The sequence below is a fragment of the Mus musculus genome, chromosome 17, assembly GCF_000001635.26.
Source record: "Mus musculus strain C57BL/6J chromosome 17, GRCm38.p6 C57BL/6J".
NCBI lineage: Eukaryota > Metazoa > Chordata > Mammalia > Rodentia > Muridae > Mus > Mus musculus.
In genome coordinates this window covers 37,312,911-37,333,020 of record NC_000083.6, presented here as the reverse complement: position 1 = coordinate 37,333,020, position 20,110 = coordinate 37,312,911, and the positions used below count along the sequence as shown (strand labels likewise).

At 40.9% G+C, this 20,110-nt stretch overlaps 1 protein-coding gene across 1 annotated transcript; it reads left to right on the top strand.

Annotated features, from left to right (window-relative positions):
* The first annotated feature begins 18,583 nt into the window (after positions 1-18,583).
* On the top strand, positions 18,584-19,610 carry Olfr102 (olfactory receptor 102). Its single transcript, NM_001011721.2, has one exon. The coding sequence runs from the start codon at positions 18,639-18,641 to the stop codon at positions 19,563-19,565; it is 927 nt and encodes a 308-aa protein (NP_001011721.2). The 5' UTR covers positions 18,584-18,638; the 3' UTR covers positions 19,566-19,610.
* Positions 19,611-20,110: the final 500 nt, after the last annotated feature.

Genomic DNA, 20,110 nt, shown 5'->3' with positions numbered 1-20,110 from the left:
TTCAGCTCTACTGTGCAGCTAATGTGAACTGCAGGACCTGCTCTCCTAAATGTTACAGGTGGTGAGAGTGAGGAGGAGGAGGAGGGTATCAGCTCCATACTCACCCTACATCATGGAAGAGGACTGGTGGGGCCAGCTCTCCCTCCTTCACACACATAAGACCGTGTACGGTAGTCCCCAACCCCAGGGTCAGCTCTCCTGTGCTGTACAGGCCAAATACAATGTCCATTCTCCCCAGTGCTTCAACTGGTGAGGAGTTATTCTCCTTTCATGATCTCATTGGCATCTTGGCGAACTGCACCTGTACCACCATACAGCAGTCCATTGGTGGTAGGATCAGTTCTTCCACACTCACAACTTCAGGGCCAGCTCACCCACACCCCAGCACCAAGGCCAGATCCACTATGCTACCTGGGCAAGGTTCAGGGCCTACTGACCCTGGTGCAACTGCTAGTGAGACATGGGACCAGTTCTCAAGAGCACTGCAACCAGTGAGGCACAGGGCCACTTCTACACAGCTACTGGAAATCTAAATGATTCTCTGCTACTCTCCTGATGAGGGATGACCCCGTGTTCTCTAGTGGTAATGTGGACCATGGACATTGACAACACCTCCTGCTGCTGCTTAGTTAAGGATCCAGACATGAACCTCAGTGGCAGCTCAGGCTTGAACCTCACCAAGTCCCCAGTTGGCTGGGATGGCCACTCAGCAGGTCACTTCTTTCCACCCTTAAGACTCCAGTTCCATTTGACTTCATAATGCTCAAGCTGCTCCACTTTTCCTCTCCCATCTGTCCACCACATACTCACACATTGTGGAGGCTTCTTCTTCAGGCTAACACCTTGGCTGGTGTATTACTGGGTGACTTCCTCTGATTGAGCTTCAGTAGTGCCAGCCAAGTATCTATGTCTCATCTGTGCTAAGGGCTGGAGGGCAGGTCTGTGAGTGACTTGGCTGGTCTACATTTTGGTGGGAAGAGCTCTGTGACCCACCCTTCTTGAAGGGCAAGTCTCTGGGCATCTTTTTCCAGCCTTCCCATGAGGGATGGCATAATGCAGATCTCTGTCCCTGTTCTCCTCCTCCCATGCTACACCACCTGGATTTGATTTGATTTGATTTGATTTGATTTGATTTGATTTGATTTTTTTTCTTTTTTTTATTACGTATTTTCTTCAATTACATTTCCAATGCTATCCCAAAAGTCCTCCCCCCCACTCCCCTACCCACCCATTCCCATTTTTTGGCCCTGGCATTCCCCTTTACTGGGGCATATAACGTTTGCCTAATTTTATGTGTCCTAGGCATTAAACAATTTTGATCACCAAGCCAAACATCAACCTAGAATGCACAAACTGCCATTTGCTCTGCCCCTTACACATATAAGAACAACACTGCCAATAAGGTGTTCCTCTGCTCATTGCCACAAGAGGTATACTGTCCATTAGAAGAGGAAGACATGCGGATAATTTATGGAAGTTATGTTTGCTGAGAACAAGAAACTCTGGAGCACAGCTCTCTCTGTTCTGTGAAGATGATTACAGTAGAAATGAAATTTAAGAAATACGGGCTCTGGATGGGGTGGGTACCAGGGTCCAGTCCCAGCAGGGTCTTCTTTCTTGTTGGTTCTTCTTGAGGTATAGTAGGAGGAAGAGCGTCAGCAGAGGGTAAGATTTTGTCTTTTGATATATTTAGGGTTGCAGTATAATAGTTAGAAGTTTACTTTTCTAAGTTTAAGTTACTTTGCTACTATAGCTAACCTGTCTTCTGTGTATCTGTGAGATCAGAAACTGCAGTCTCTGGCACTTAGCACCTCATCCTAAAACAGCAGGAGATTAAGTAAAGGATTAATTTCTAGAGCCTTTTTCCTTTTGTCCAGATGCCTCTTACTTGTTAGGCTAGGAGAAAGTTTGGAGCAATAAACTTCTTTTTTTTTTTTTTTTTTTTCAATATACCAGTAGTCACTTTTATTTTTTTTTCCATTTTTTATTAGGTATTTAGCTCATTTACATTTCCAATGCTATACCAAAAGTCCCCCATATCCACCCACCCCCACTCCCCTGCCCACCCACTCCCCCTTTTTGGCCCTGGTGTTCCCCTGTACTGGGGCATATAAAGTTTGCAAGTCCAATGGGCCTCTCTTTCCAGTGATGGCCGACTAGGCCATCTTTTGATATATATGCAGCTAGAGTCAAGAGCTCCGGGATACTGGTTAGTTCATAATGTTGTTCCACCTATAGGGTTGCAGATCCCTTTAGCTCCTTGGCTACTTTCTCTAGCTCCTCCATTGGGAGCCCTATGATCCATCCATTAGCTGACTGTAAGCATCCACTTCTGTGTTTGCTAGGCCCCGGCATAGTCTCACGGGACCTTCTCCAAAACTGACCATATAATTGGTCACAAAACAGGCCTCAAAAGATACAAAAATATTGAAATTGTCCCATGTATCCTATCAGACCACCATGGCCTAAGACTGATCTTCAATAACAACATAAATAATGGAAAGCCAACATTCACGTGGAAACTGAATAACACTCTTCTCAATGATACCTTGGTCAAGGAAGGAATAAAGAAAGAAATTAAAGACTTTTTAGAGTTTAATGAAAATGAAGCCACAACGTACCCAAACCTATGGGACACAATGAAAGCATTTCTAAGAGGGAAACTCATAGCTCTGAGTGCCTCCAAGAAGAAACGGGAGACAGCACATACTAGCAGCTTGACAACACATCTAAAAGCCCTAGAAAAAAAGGAAGCAAATTCACCCAAGAGGAGTAGACGGCAGGAAATAATCAAACTCAGGGGTGAAATCAACCAAGTGGAAACAAGAAGAACTATTCAAAGAATTAACCAAACGAGGAGTTGGTTCTTTGAGAAAATCAACAAGATAGATAAACCCTTAGCTAGACTCACTAAAGGGCACAGGGACAAAATCCTAATTAACAAAATCAGAAATGAAAAGGGAGACATAACAACAGATCCTGAAGAAATCCAAAACACCATCAGATCCTTCTACAAAAGGCTATACTCAACAAAACTGGAAAACCTGGATGAAATGGACAAATTTCTGGACAGATACCAGGTACCAAAGTTGAATCAGGATCAAGTTGACCATCTAAACAGTCCATATCACCTAAAGAAATAGAAGCAGTTATTAATAGTCTCCCAACCAAAAAAAGCCCAGGACCAGATGGGTTTAGTGCAGAGTTCTATCAGACCTTCAAAGAAGATCTAATTCCAGTTCTGCACAAACTATTTCACAAAATAGAAGTAGAAGGTACTCTACCCAACTCATTTTATGAAGCCACAATTACTCTGATACCTAAACCACAGAAAGATCCAACAAAGATAGAGAACTTCAGACCAATTTCTCTTATGAACATCGATGCAAAAATCCTCAATAAAATTCTCGCTAACCGAATCCAAGAACACATTAAAGCAATCATCCATCCTGACCAAGTAGGTTTTATTCCAGGGATTCAGGGATGGTTTAATATACGAAAATCCATCAATGTAATCCATTATATAAACAAACTCAAAGACAAAAACCACATGATCATCTCGTTAGATGCAGAAAAAGCATTTGACAAGATCCAACACCCATTCATGATAAAAGTGTTGGAAAGATCAGGAATTCAAGGCCCATACCTAAACATGATAAAAGCAATCTACAGCAAACCAGTAGCCAACATCAAAGTAAATGGAGAGAAGCTGGAAGCAATCCCACTAAAATCAGGGACTAGACAAGGCTGCCCACTTTCTCCCTACCTTTTCAACATAGTACTTGAAGTATTAGCCAGAGCAATTCGACAACAAATGGAGCAATAAACTTCTATTGAACCAGGAGAAGAGAATAATGCTTGCAGAAAAAAATCCTTTTACATAAGGAAATGTGCATAAAAACATAAATTCATATACACGTTCAGACATGTGCATTTATACATTCCCATTCAAACCAGTTGGGACAAGCTTGCATACATTCTCATAATTACATACTTATACACACATATGCATGCTTACACATGCATATGAAGCAAAAGACCAAACACTATTGCAGAATGAAGTCACTCATTCTGGATGAAAAAATGAACTCCAAACTTTATTGCACAGAGAAAGAAAAAGCTTCTACCCTTTTAGTGCTAAATAAATTAAACCCAAGTTAGTAAGAAGAAAGATTTGTTCCCTTAATAAAACTAAGCCTTCCTTGTTATTAAGAAAAGAGCTGTACTGTGTCATGGTAAGGAGAAACCTACTTGCTGCTTCTGCTCTCAGCAGCACCTTCTTTTCCCTCTTTCTGTCTGCATTCTGCACATTACTCTCTTGGTTTTTTATGTTACCTAGAGTTCTAAGTAATTCCACTCTGCATTCTCCTTCTAATCTTGCTCACTCCTGCTGCTCTGATGTCAAAATAATGCTCTTACTCTCACTGCCTTTTCTCCGAATGCTATGCCTATACTTCCAAATTCTTCTTGAGTTCAGTTCTATGTAAAAAGTATTCTCTCTAAAAACTTCTCAGCTCAGATGGCTCTCACAGCTCAATTCTTCTCAGCTCAGTTATGACTCTTCTCTTTGTCCTCAGCACTTAAACACCTTTCTGAATACATGATTACATGTTAAAAAGTTCATCACAAATTCACACATAAAATCAAATCATAAATTGAAATAGAAATTTACAACAGAGTAGGTTTACATGTGTATCATTTAGGAATACTTATCTGGCTAAACATTCATCACCCATCACAGCTTCACAGGTTCATTGAAAGTTAAAAACCATAACTGTTATTAGTGAAGTTTTGTATAGGTAAACCCAGACAATATTTTATCTTCTATCCTAGAACCTATAATAAATCATTAGTTCCATTTTAAGGAGTTTTAGTTAATTGTTTTACAACATCTTGGAATGCACTCTGAGTAGTAGAAAGTCTGATTACTATCTAGAAGCAATTAACTGCTGACACATGGGAGACTGGCAGAGTTCCCATTGCAGTTTTGAATATCAGAAAATAATATAATAGCATCCCACTATAAAAGAGCTTAATAAATACTGATGTGATTTTAGGAATTATTATAGGATCATCATTAAAAATTAATAAATCATTTGTCTACATAGCATCAATTTAAGACATTACATCTTCCTATATCTGCAGAGCTCTGCACAAAATGGTGAGCTAATACCTAGTGATTGTTATATACATTCAATAATAACAGGAAAAGCATATTAATAGCAGGAATCTTTCCTAAAATAACTTTCTCCTGGGTCTTGTCTATAGGAACAAATCTTTCATGGATAATAATTCGAGGCAGACCATCTCAGGAAGATCACCTGCTAACTATTTGTCCTGACCCACAGGACAGTCCACGGGGACTTGTGGGCATCTGGAAGAGAATGGGGGATAGGAAATGTGAAGAATGGACAGCAAGTCAAGAAGTCTGATCAAGCTGACAAATATTTATTTTTCCCTCACAGGTTATATGCTCATAGGAGCAGGAAGGGGGGTGGAGTGGGGTTGCTTTGTCTCTGGGAAATGTACCTGTTCCCAGGAACTGGATATTGACTGAATAAATAGTTCATCAGGAAGATCAGAACAGAATGGGTTATTAGGCACCTGCCCACAAGATTTATAGCTATTTGTTCTCTGCTAACTTCAGGATCTATGTCTATTTGTACTCAGCTGGGCTGGTACTTTCCCACTGAGGCCAAGACTTTGTGCCAGCAAGCACTTAAGGCAGTCAATGTTCAAACAAGATCACTTCCAACATCTCCCCCATTTTCTTAGTACAGAAGGACCATGGCAATTTTAGCATTTGCTAAGGCAGAGATAGAGGCTTGACCTCCAGTGACTAAAGGGGACCTTGTAATGGCTCCAGTCCTCCTGGTATTGTCCAGTGAGGCATTAGGGCCATACCAGTCCTGATGTCTTTTTCCTGGAGAGGGGATAGTTTGGACATCAACCCCTATGCAGTCAGGATTGTCCCTCAGGGAACCCAGAAAGATATTTTTAGTTTTTGCTTTATATTCCCTTGCAGTACTTTGCCTCAAAGCCCAAGTAAGAACTTAGTTCACCAGTCAGAGAGGGTTCTGGGTGACCGCTCTCTACTTGGTCCTGGGGTGGAAGTTCCCCTTAATTGCATTGGGTAGAGATGGGTTTTGGGAATACCCTGGAGTGAATATCAACCTCGTCTCGAATCTCTTGGTCCTCCATAGCTAATTTATAATAATGTACATGGATAGATTTTGCTGCCAAATCATCTATCTGACATTTCACAAAGTTGGTAAGTCTGTTAAGGGGCCAGGGGCCAAATGAAATAAGCAAAATCAATCCCACTAGTGGTCCCAAAATGGAAGGAAGTAGGGTTGAAAACCACAGAGAGGTTGAAAACCAATTTTTATACCAGCTCTCTTCTCTCTCACTCTCTCTCACTCTCTTCCCTAGTCCTTTTCTGACTTTTCTCATGCTTTCTTTGACCACCCCAGTCTTGTCTACATAAAAGCAGGATTCTTCCTTGAGAGCTGCACACAGCTCTCCCTGCTGTAAAAAGAGTAAATCAAGTCCTCTGTGATTTTTGGAGGACAAATTCAGCTAAGTAGGAGAGGGAATCAGAGAGGTCATCAATGCCTTGTTGGAGACGCTGAATGTCTTTATCAATGGTGACACTGAGTCCTTGATACCTAGACTTGGAGAGAACATATGAGGAGATGACAGTCACCACACCCATGGCACCAAGGCCTAGAAGGGCAGAAATGGTGATGGCAGTTAGGGACTCTCTTAGCTAGTGAACCAGTGAAGGGGAGGAATCAGCAGACTGATCCCACAAATGAAAAAAAAAAAACTTTTCTGAATGATAATAAATTAATTGAGGGACCAATTGTCCAAGAATGCAAAAATCAGAATTCTTGGCAGAAAAAGGACTGGCTGAAAGACAGGGCATGAGGCTATCAAGGAAAACCCACCAAGTATGATTTGGAGGAACTAAATACTGGCTATTAATCTCAGGTGCAAGGGTAACATTACAAAGATGGGCATACTGTGGAAGAAGTGTATTATGAGTCACACAGAGGCCTAATCCAGAGACCTGAGAGAGGAATAAACCATTCCACTCTCCAGGTTGCCAGCGGCAATGGTGGGAATTATTTGTAGGGGTAAAATGGCCAGGAACAGCAATGCCATCATTAAAAGGTGGTTGGGAATGGTAACACAGCCAGCAATTATCAACAAAGTTAGAGGAGAGGAGGTGGCATTGAGCATAAGGAAGGTTTGATTCACTAAAGTGAGGTTAAGGTTTTTGGTCTGAATGGAGTGGGGAGGATTGGCTATGGGAGCAAAGGAAGTTTTTAAGGTAGTGGTATGAGCAGTTTCTGTAAAAGACAGAGGGTCAGGTTTTTTTGGGTGGCTGCAGTTGGGGGACTAAAACAGGGTTGGAACGAATAGGAACTGGCAATTTGGCATGAACAGGTGCTTTGAGGAGCTTAATGGTAAATGTGAGGCCAGTATCTGTGCCTGATTGATAAAGGTGGAGACCCCATGAAAATCCCTGTACCCGATTTTTGGACATAGCATGGTCTGTCAATATAATGGACAGGGGAAGGCACCAACCTAGGTGACACAGAATTTTTACAGAGAGGATTGGTATTTAAAGAATTCTGGGGGCGTGAAAAATTCCAGGAAACAGTAATATAATCCCAGGAGGAGGTAGGATTCCAGTTGGCTGCCCTCAAGGTCTCACAACCCCAGCTGGCACAATAAAGGTCAGTTTTGCCACTGCACTTATGATGGAGGAGCAGCCATGGTGGTGCAGTGGGTGTAAAAATCTGTATCTTGAAGTAAGGTTCTCCTGATGGAATTATTGCAGCCACGTTTGGCTGAGCTACTAACCGAAATCAATAAATCTTGAGAAATATTACTCTGGGTGTTGGGCATATTATCTTCTGGGGCTTTGTATAAATCTAGCTGGTATTCAAGACCACAGGGGGCCACCACTCCCTGCACTAGTTTGCAAAGATCAGGGGTAAGGCTGGCCGGCCACCAAATATTGGTGGAAATCTTGGAAGTGGCCCAGACAATATCATTTCTTCTCTCTGAAAGGACCACTCAAGTATAATTCCAAGGGATGTGCCTATTATTAGGAGATTTGGGTGGAGGCAGTTGAAGATTGGTGATTATTCTAGTCAGCCACAAGATCACGAGTATCTTCATCTGGAACAGTATCTGGAAAAGAAATGAGATTTGTCTCAGGAGGATACAGTTGCTCCATTCTGGACACAGATAGGTTAAGAGTTTTTACTAGCCTCTCTGGTAACCATCTTGGGCCAGCTTTCTCTTTACAATAGATGCAAGCGGACCCTCGTCCCCAAATGAGGATGGGATCTGGCCCTTTCCACTGTCCAGTGAGGGGATCTTTCCATCGCATTAATGCATAAGAATCTGTGACTTAGGATGCCACAGGCAGTCAGCTGCCGACCTGACTTCATTGCCCAGGGACAAGAAGTTAAGAACACAGAGAGCATGATTGAGCTTATTTCGAGGTGTCAAGGGGGAATAAGCATCGTTAAATTCAGTCAAGTGCCAAAGCATATTTTATTAAGTCTGATGAGGATTATAGGGAACACCAGTAACATGTTTGATGTCAAACTGGGAACAAAACTGTTGGAACTTGGTTCCTGTATAGCCAGTGCCATTGTCAGTTTTAATCATCTGTGGTTTTCCCATGGCAGCTATGCACTGTAAAGTATGTGATATCACATCACACAATGCCTGTCCAGAAAGGGGAGATGCATGTATAAATCTGCTATAGGTATCAACTGTAACATGCACATATTTTAACCAAAGGAGGGAAAATGGGTAACATCCATCTGTCATTGTTCATTAGGGATGAGTCCCCTGGGGTTGACTCCCAGGTGAGGAACATGCAGCAGAGTGGCACATCCACCACAGGACTTAACTATTTCTCTTGCTTCATCTCTAGAAATCTTGAACATCTGGCACAAGGTAGAAGCATTTAAGTGATGCAGAGCATGAGCCCATTTAGTCAAATCTATGGAATCAAGTAGGGAGGGGAATACTACGAAAGTGGCCCCATCAGTCAGGGCATTTCCATGTGACAGAGGACCACCCATGCCAGAATTGGCTCTCAAATGTCCCACCAAAAAAAATGGCACTGTCCTTTTAATGATTAGGGATTGGATCTCCACAAATAATTTGGAAGCAGTAGAAGCAGGCTTAATATATGGAACTGTCTCTAAAACAGAAATAGAATGGGCCACATAGGCACTATCGGTATACAAATTAAATGGGGTCATTGGTAACATTTTAAAAACCTGAAGGACTGCAAACAATTCTACCAGCTGGGCAGAGAAATATGGGGACTGCACTGAAGTAACCTGATCTGGTACAACATAGGCAGCTTTGCCTGTTGAGGAACCATCTGTAAACACCAATGAGCCTTCAAGGTCTGGAGTCTTTGGGGAAAGTCAAGGAATGCATCTTTGCAAATTGTATAAGGAGGTATTTGGATAATGATTATCTATGGTGCACACAAAGGGGGCACAGGCTATAGCCAAATCATCATTAGATTGAAGAAGCCATTCAGCTTGATCTGAGGTATAAGGGATAATGATAATATCAGGATTTTTGCCAAAATAGTGTCTGGACATTATTCATGCTTTAACAATTAGGGCAGCAGACAAAGAATAATAGGTTGCTAAGACCTTACTTGGACTTGAGGGGAGATATACCCATAACAAAGGATATCCTATTTGGTGGGGGTCTGGGGCTGCTGCCAGAGACCCCCCTCCAGGGTATGTGTGGTAGCACAGACAATAAAATAAAGTGGGGCAGTATAATGAATTTGAAATGAGATTTGGGAAGATGTGGCATGACTTATCTGCTGCGGGGCTGAAATGGCTTGGGGCATAAGGGCTCTGGGGGGAAAAGGATGGGAGTCTCCTGAGAGGCATTCACTGAGGGAAACTAAAACCTCAGGAGGAATCTTTAGATAGGGGTGAACACACTGGAGGTTCCTGAAAAACTGTTGATAATCATGTAAAGTTTTAAGGGAAGAAAGTTGAAGCTCAACCTTTGGGGGTACAGACCTATCCCAACTAGAGTTCATAATCCAGACAGGAATAAGGATCTTTTATCTGAAGCTTTTCGGGGGCAATTTTAAGTCCCCAAGAACTTAGTGCTTTTTAAGTTGCTGAAAACATGAGAAGGCCTGTTATTTATTAGGGGCTGCAAGCAAAATGTCATCTGTGTAATGAAGTATATATATTTGTGGTCAAGCATTTCTTTTTTTTTAATTAGGTATTTTACTCATTTACATTTCCAATGCTATCCCAAAAGTCCCCCATACCCTCACCCCCCCCCACTCCCCTACCCAGCCACTCCCACTTTTTAGCCCTGGCGTTCCCCTGTACTGGGGCATATAAAGTTTGCAAGTCCAATGGGCCTCTCTTTCCAGTTATGGACGACTAGGCCATCTTTTGATACATATGCAGCTAGAGTCAAGAGCTCCGAGGTGCTGGTTAGTTCATAATATTGTTCCACCTATAGGGTTGCAGATCCCTTTAGATCCTTCGGTACTTTCTCTAGCCCCTCCACTGGGGCCCTCTGATCCATCCAATAGCTGTCTGTGAGCATTCACTTCTGTGTTTGCTAGGCCCCAGCCTAGTCTCACAAGAGACAGCTATATCTGGGTCCTTTCAGCAAATCTTGCTAGTGTGTGCAATGGTGTCAGCGTTTGGAAGCTGATGAGTATAACGTGTCCCTCCTTGTCTTTTTTGATAACTTTGGGTTGGAAGTCGATTTTATTCAATATTAGAATGGCTACTCCAGCTTGTTTCTTCAGACCATTTGCTTGGAAAATTGTTTTCCAGCCTTTCACTCTGAGGTAGTGTCTGTCTTTTTCCCTGAGATGGGTTTCCTGTAAGCAGCAGAATGTTGGATCCTGTTTGTGTAGCCAGTCTGTTAGTCTATGTCTTTTTATTGGGGAATTGATTCCATTGATATTAAGAGATATTAAGGTAAAGTAATTATTGCTTCCTATTATTTTTGTTGTTAGAGTTGGCATTCTGTTCTTGTGGCTGTCTTGTTTTTCGTTTGTTGAGGGATTACTTTCTTGCGTTTTTCTAGGGCGTGGTTTCTGTCCTTGTATTGGTTTTTTCTGTTATTATCCTTTGAAGGGCTGGATTCATGGAAAGATAATGTGTGAATTTGGGTTTTTCGTGGAATAATTTGTTTTCTCAGTCTGTTGTAATTGAGAGTTTGGCTGGGTATAGTAGCCTGGGCTGGCATTTGTGTTCTCTTAGGGTCTGTATGACATCTGTCCAGGATCTTCTGGCTTTCATAGTCTCTGGTGAAAAGTCTAGTGTAAATCCGATAGGCCTGCCTTTATATGTTACTTGACCTTTTTCCCTTACTGCTTTTAATATTCTATCTTTATTTAGTGCATTTGTTGTTCTGATTATTATGTGTCAGGAGTAATTTCTTTTCTGGTCCAGTCTATTTGGAATTCTGTAGGCTTCTTGAATGTTCATGGGCATCTCTTTCTCTAGGTTTGGGAAGTTTTCTTCTATAATTTTGTTAAAGATATTTGCTGGCCCTTTAAGTTGAAAATCTTCATTCTCATCTATTCCTATTATCCTTAGGTTTGGTCTTCTCATTGTGTCCTGGATTTCCTGGATGTTTTGAGTTAGGATCCTTTTGCGTTTTGTATTTTCTTTGATTGTTGTGCAGATGTTCTCTATGGAATCTTCTGCACCTGAGATTCTCTCTTCCATCTCTTGTATTCTGTTGCTGATGCTCACATCTATGGTTCCAGATTTCTTTCCTAGGTTTTCTATCTCCAGTGTTGCCTCACTTTGGGTTTTTTATTGTGTCTTCTTCTCTTTTTAGTTCTTGGATGGTTTTATTCCATTCCATCACCTGTTTGGTCATGTTTTCCTGCAATTCTTTAAGGGATTTTTGTTCTTCCTCTTTAATGTCTTCTACCTGTTTAGCAGTGTTCTCCTGTATTTCTTTAAGTGAGTTATTAAAGTCCTTCTTGATGTCCTCTGCCATCATCATGAGATATGCTTTTAAATCCGGGACTATCTGTTCGGTTGTGTTGAGGTGCCCAGGACTGGGTGGGGTGGGAGTGCTGTGTTCTGATGATGGTGAGTGGTCTTGGTTTCTGTTAGTAAGATTCTTACATTTGCCTTTTGCCATCTGGTAATCTCTGGAGTTAGTTGTTCTAGTTGTCTCTGGTTAGAGCTTGTTCCTAAGGTGTTTCTGTTAGCCTATATCAGCAGACCTGGGAGAATAGCTCTCTCCTGAGTTTCAGTGTTCAGAGTACTCTCTGCAGGCAAGCTCTCCTCTTGCAGGGAAGGTGCCCAGATATCTGATGTTCAAACCTGCCTCCTGGCAGAAGTTATGATCCACTCACCAGAGGTCTTAAGATCCCGTGGAGGGTCCTGTGTGTACCTTGTGGGTGTCCGCAGACTCTGTGCCCAAGGTACCCCAGTGCTGGCATGGACCAGAAGGGACTTGTTCCCCTGATCAGGCCAGGTTTTCTGCTTCCCTAATTATCGCATTCTCAGGTCCTGCACGATTGGATTGGTGCAGAAGCTATGTTCCAATCACCAGAGATCTTAAGGTCCCATGGAGGGTCCTGTGGGTACCTTGTGGGTGTCTGCAGACTATATGCCCAAGGTGCCCCAGTGCTGGTGTGGACCAGAAGGGCGTGGCCAAGCATTTCTAACAGGTTGGATTACATGGGCTACATATTTCTGAGCTAGGGTAGGGCTATTTGCCATGGCCTGAGGTACAACTTGTCAGTAAAAGTGATCCATGGGTCCCTGGAAATTATTTTGAGAAAGGCTAAATGCAAAATGATGACAATATGAATGAAGGGGTATGGAGAAAAAGGAATCTTTTAAATCAGTAAGAATTTTAAAGAAATTTGCTGGGATGGTGGCAGGAGATGGAAGTCCAGGCTGCGGGGCTCCCATAAGAGTCTCCACTTGCCAGACTTTTGCTTAATAACAAAAATTGGGGTGTTCCAGGGAGAGGAAGATGGCCAATGTGACCAGCTGCCAACTGTTCCAGCACTAACTGTTTTGCAGCAGACAGTTTCTCTTGAGTTAGTGGCCACTGATCAACCCAGACAGGGGCAATATCATTCCAGGAAATTTTCTCTGTGTGAGTCTGGGGAGCAAGCATTACCATGGCTGTTAGGAAAAAGGCTGAGGCTGGGATCCCGAGCCTTGCTGGTCAAATCTCTGCATCATAGTCAAAGGTTCTTTTATGCCTTGTACTTGTTTTCCTAATCCTTGTCCTGGCAGAAATCATGGGTCAGCATTTGTTTTGTCACCACTTCATTGCTGCACATGAAAACATTCATTTGGAAGAGAATATCTCTCTCCCAGAGATTGACTGGTAAATCAGAAATCACGTATGGGACTATTTCCTTCTTGTTCTGTCCACCTAAGTGTCCGAGTGCTGACTTGAGGGTTTTTTGAATGCCCGATCCCCTGTAAATGTGTGGCTGAATCAGTCAGGGGCCAGGCAGCCGGCCAAAATCTTCCTCGCTGTCCATGACTTAGTGTCTGGTCACACGCAGTTTTTAATTTTGATTTCTTTTGCTGTCTCTGCCACCTCTGATTTCCATAATACAAAGTTGCCACCTTTGACTGCAGCTCAAGTGAGCTGCGAAAATTCTTTAGGTGTAAGTCTGTAGAGGATTCAAGGAGTGCTAAAGTAAAGGGGACAGTAGGGCTGTAATTAGATACTGCCATTTTAAGTTTTTCCAGAATCTTAAATCTAGCAGTTGATAGTGATAGCAGGGAAGGATATCATCGGGCTTGGCTGGAGGTGCCTCAGTAACCTCGGTCTCCTGTGAATCGGCTGAAGCTCATCATCTATTTCCTCCTCTTCCTCACTAGCTCTCTGGCTTTCCTTCAAGTCAGTTTTTGGGAACGGGGAATCACTAGAGACTGTGATTCCACTCCTTAGGGAGAGGAGGAAGGCTAGGACCTTCTTTTTCTGATCTTTTTTAGTTTTAACAGAGACCTGAGGCCACTGTTGCTGAGGGGAAGGCATTAGTTAGATCATGCACCTCGACCTCCAATGACTGGAGAGCTCTAAGCAATTGTACTTATTCCTTTTAGGTCTCTACCATATGGCACAGGAATGCTATGTCAGCAGTTAACTGACGGTGGGCACCTGTCATGGCAGGTGGGTCAAAACCTGCATCTAAGCCAGGTGTGGTGGCCCACGCTTTTAATCCCAGCACTTGGGAGGCAGAGGCAGGCGGATTTCTGAGTTCGAGGTCAGCCTGGTCTACAAAGTGAGTTCCAGGACAGCCAAGGATACACAGAGAAACTCTGTCTCGAAAAACCAAAAAACAAACAAACAAACAAACTGCATCTAAAGTCCCATAGGGTAGTGGGGGAAAGAAAGACTGGAGTGCGGCAGTGCCTCTCAATGGGGGGCGGGGGGAGGCTAGAGTGATTGTGGCCTCTTTAGTAGGTGGCAGTCCATTATCAAGATCAATTAAGTAAGGATAAAGGTCTGAGGTATTAATTTCCTCCCTATGTGGGGGCAAAGAATGATCCTTAATAGGCGGTAAAGGGGGAAGATCTCTGATGCCATCAGCCACTGAAGGCAAAGAAGACAAAGGTTCCTCTCTTAAGGGGGACAGAGGTGGTGTATGACAAACAGGTTTCTAGTACAAAAACAGAGACATAGACCAGTGAAATAGAAAAGAGGCCACAAGAATAAATCCAAGCACCCAGAAATATTTGGTTTTCTTCTTTTTACACATGGTTGAATTTGTAAGGCACATGTGTCTTTGTGTTTGTTCATTTACTTGTGGAGGGTTGAAATTCACATTGGGTATCATCTTCAATCACTCTTCACTTTATTGAGGCAAGACCTTTCCCTGAACAAGAGCTCTCTGATATGACTCATCTAGCTAGTCAATTTTCTCCAGGAATCTTCGATCTTTCCCTTTGAGTCCTGGTATTTCAGGTTGCCACTCCTCGATTCTGGCTTTTAGGTGGGTCTTGGGATTAGAAACTATGTTGTTCATGCTTGCACAGCAGGCACCCTATCCACTGGGCTATCTCTTACACTAACATTGAAGGTATGAAGACTGATGTTGGAGAAAAGAGAGACTGTATAACAGGTAATTCTAAGGTAACATGATATAGCTTCACAGAAAATAGACATATCTTGAGTCAGTCATAGTGGTACATCTCTATAATTACAATACTTGGGAGATGAAGACAGGAGAATAGGAATGGTGTCTTAGGATTTTACTGCTGTGAGCAGACACCACGACCGAGGCAAATCATATAAAGGACAATATTGAATTGGGTCTGGCTTACAGGTGCAGAGGTTCAATCCATTATCATCAAGGTGAGAGTATGGCAGCATCTAGGCAGGCATAGTGCAGGCAGTTCTGAGAGTTCTACATCTTTATCTAAAGGCAGCTAGCAGAATATTGACTTTCAGGAAGCTAGGATGAAGGTCATAAAGCCCACACACACAGTGCAATGCCTACTGCAAAAATGGCAAACCTACTCAAACAGGGCCACAAATTCTAATAGTACCACTCCCTGGGCCAAACATATACAAACCATCACAAGTGGGAAAGATTATTCAATAGCACAAGTCAAAACAATGTATCTGCCATCAATTAAAAATAAAACTTTTATGACTACTTTTTCCATTAAGTGGATAATGCATTTCAAGGAAATTTATATATGAGAGGGATTGAACTCAAAAATCTAAAGAGATAACAGGAAATTGACTGTTGATGTGCATGGCCACCTAGACCTCCATTGTTCATGTATCTGAAAATAAGGAACAAACAAAAGGAAAAAACACAAGAAGCACAGAGGAATTGTGCAAGCTTAGTTTCCCCAGTGACAGGTGAATAAAAGTACCCTATGTATTTTCACATCTAACCTGCTCAGCCTGAGGGACAAGCTCCCTTAGGACTTTCATGTCTAGATCTCAGTCTTGTTACAGTGCTTTCAGAATTCCAGGACAATAGAGAGGTGTCTACAGATGAAGACTGTAAGCCAGATGTGTAGCATGAACTGCCACTTCAAATACTTCACAACCTGTGCAATGACTGGACATGTGCCTGAAAAAGAAAATGTTTTAACACTCAGTCAGGTAAGAGAATGAATTAAGATTGAAATGTCCCATTCTTTAGTCTGTCCGTTTGTAACATTAAACCCTAATAAGCATTCTGATTTCCTTCCTAGTGATGGACTCCTCACCGTGTGTGATGCTCATGAAAGCTCTTTGGCTTCTGTATTTCAATGCTATGTTTCCTCTAATTACATTGTACTTGGTTCCTGTTTGGAGAATGTGTAGTTCTCCAAATTGGAAAGTTCTAAATATTAAAATGTGATGAACAAAAATAAGTTGTGAGTGTACGAAGCAGTCCGGTTGATAGTTTTCTTTCATAGGTAAATATTTTCCCTGTATGTGTTTTAGTGCTATTACTTTGATTTCTGACTAATAGAATGGTAAGTATATTTTGCCATGGCACTAGATTTTAAACACAAATGTCTGTTGTGTTTATAAACACATAGAAGAGGCAACACTATCAAGACACTAACCCTGAATTGTTTGGAAGCAACACTTGACAGAATTACACAAGTGGCAACCCCATTTCTCAGAAGGTCTTCTAGCTATAAAACTAAGAATCCCTCAGGATCCTTATAATTTTTCCTCAGTTCATTAATTATTTTCTTCATCTAGTTATTTCTAAGGCTTGAGTGGTTACATAAATAATATATAATGTAGAAAAATAGAAATGTTCTTACATAGAATTTTTCCCTGCTCTCAATAATGTACATAGATAAATAATATAATACTACTATATTAAAACATAGCTTATAATACTATATTAAAACATAGCTTTCCTTTTCATGTTTATGCATGAAAATGTATTAATTTTGTTTTTAAAATTAGCTTGCAAGATAGTAGATTTCCACATGGGATTTTCAAGCATATTTCATTTTGGTTGACCTAGCTCCCACTCCTGTTTTCTCCCTGTCTCCTCCTCTTATATGGTCCCCTGCAATTTCCTTCCACATTGTTCCACTGTCTTCCACTTTCCTTTTAAAAATTCTTCTTTCCCTAATCACATGGTCACCTTTCTAGTTTTCTGGGTTTTTTTCCCATGTTCAGACCAACTTGGATCTACATATTTAACTAGGTCTGAATATAAGAGACAACATATGGTATTTGTCCTTCTTTGCTTAGTTTGCCTGCTTAACATCACAGTTCTGGCAAATCCATAATTTCACTTTACTTTTCAGATGGATAAAATTTCATTGTGTATATGTACCAAGTTTTCATTATTTGCTGTCACATCATGAACATCTAGGCTAATTTATTTCCGTGACCATTGTGAATACAACAGGAATAAACATAGATATGCAACTTATCTCTGTAGTAGGACATACATTTCTATAGATCCATCTCAAATTCCGTATAGCTGGGTCACATGGTGGTCTTTAGTTTGTAGAGAAACAAACAGCCTGATTTCCGTGGTGGCTGCACCACTTTACATTCCTCAAGAGCATTTGTTGTCTTCTGCTTTCTTAATGAATTTCATTGTGTCCAGAGTGAGAGAAATGTCAAAGGAGATTAACTTGCATTTCTTTGGTAACTAAGGAAGCTCAAAATTTTAAAATTATTTATTAGCCATTCATATCTTATTTTTGAGAAATGTCTATTTAGTTATTGGTCAATTTATTGATTTGTAGACTTTACTGTGGTTAACTATTGCAATCCATTACATACTTTAGATGATACTAATCCTTTGCCTTACATATACCTAGAGAATGTTTTTGCCCATTCTGTAGGCTCTATGAATAGGATCTTGGCTACACAGAATATTTTAATTTCATGTAATCACATTGGCCAATTATTTTGGTGCTATGATTCTTTTCTATAAAAGGCCAGTGGTTGCAATAAGTCCATCTATTCTCAACCTCCTCTAGTTAGAATCTTTCAAGTGTATTTACCTTTTAGATATCTACATTGTGAACTATTTAAAAGCTACTCCATGGTGAAGCCAACTTAAGAAAGAGATAAGGAGGAGATAAGGTCAAAATGGAAATGGTCACACAAAGAAAATATGATGAGCTTGTGTTCTATTAAAAGATTTGTTAACAAAGCCTTTGAAAGACTCAAAAGCAAGAATGGAGAGTTAATTACATTCATCTTTTTCATATTGCTTACATATTAAAATGCAGAATTTAAAAATTTATTCAAATGTCAATGTAAACAGAAAATGTCTTATAATGCTTTCTTGTTAACATCACATTATTTTGGCATCTTTGATTAAATAAAATGTTATCAAAAATTTTTTTAAAAAGTTCTATTAATAAAAAGGAAATGATTATGAATAATGTAGTAAATTAGAAGATGTTTGATCACAACCCACAGCAGACATGTATTTAACATTGTTACTTAACATAATAATGGATAAATACCAGGAAAAAATTGAGAAGGCATCATGGAAAAAAAATAACTACCTCTCAAAATATTTTGGTTATGAAAAGAAAATCTATGGCTAGAACGACTGGTTAACATGCAGGGTAGTATTATATACTAATTGTCCTTTCTTATAGGTGATGTCTAATCAAACCTCAGTCACTGAATTTCTCCTCCTGGGAGTAACAGATATACAAGAATTAAACCCTATTCTCTTTGTGGTTTTCTTCACAATCTACTTTGTCAATATAACTGGGAATGGAGCCATCCTGATGATTGTCATCTTGGACCCAAGACTCCACTCACCTATGTATTTCTTCCTGGGAAACCTAGCATGTCTAGATATCTGCTTCTCCACTGTGACACTGCCAAAGATGCTGCAGAACCTCCTCTCCACAAGCAAAGCAATTTCCTTCTTGGGATGCATAACTCAGCTCCATTTCTTCCACTTCCTGGGTAGCACTGAGGCCATGCTGCTGCCAGTGATGGCATTTGACCGCTTTGTGGCTATCTGCAGACCACTCCACTATTCTGTGATCATGAATCACCAGCTCTGTATTCACATGACTGTTACTATCTGGACCCTGGGCTTTTTCCATGCCTTACTTCACTCTGTAATGACATCTCGTTTGAGCTTCTGTGGTCCCAATCATGTCCATCATTTCTTCTGTGATATTAAGCCATTGTTGGATCTGGCCTGTGGAAACACTGAGCTCAACCTTTGGCTGCTCAATACAGTCACAGGCACCATTGCCCTCACTCCCTTTTTTCTGACATTTCTCTCCTATTTCTACATCATCACCTATCTTTTCCTCAAGACTCGTTCTTGCAGCATGCTCCACAAAGCTCTGTCTACCTGTGCCTCCCACTTCATGGTTGTGATTCTGCTCTATGTTCCAGTTCTCTTCACCTACATCCGTCCTGCCTCAGGCAGCTCTCTGGATCAGGACAGAATCATTGCCATCATGTACAGTGTGGTCACCCCTGCTCTCAATCCACTCATCTACACCTTGAGAAACAAGGAAGTGAGGAGTGCATTGAATAGAAAGGTGAGAAGATGGCTCTGATTTGAAGAAATCTAAATAACTCTGCTTTGGTGTAAATAACCAGGCAATATATATTTCTAAAATTAAGATATGTTCTTATGTATAGTAGATGTACACATATATTACTGAACAAATTGAATAATGTCAAATATATCTAATTGTATTGATCTTTTAATGCAGGGGAAAGTTAATTTGTGGTGATTTAATCATAGAATTTATTTCCTAAATTTGATTTTGGCACATCAGTTGATAGCAGTTGACTTTTAACTTACTGCAATGTGTCTTATATGTAACTGAGTATAGAAATTTGTGTATACTACCCACTTCTAGAATATTTAGTACTTACACTTGTTCATTGTTCAACTCATATTTTTGTATGAATGTCATTTCACTTGCTTATTTTGAAGAATTGTTTAAACTATGGTTTATCAACTGGAAATCTTAGTTGCATATCATGAATGAGCTGCTAAAATTTCAGAGACAAAACATTTCTTTTTCTAATTCTGTTTCTGTAATTCTGGGCTATTGGAAGTGAAGGGATAAGTTTTTATTTTTTAAATTTTATT

What these genes read in the sequence shown, in the direction of transcription:
- Olfr102 (NM_001011721.2), top strand. Translation starts at nt 18,639, where the DNA reads ATGTCTAATCAAACCTCAGTCACTGAATTTCTCCTCCTGGGAGTAACA.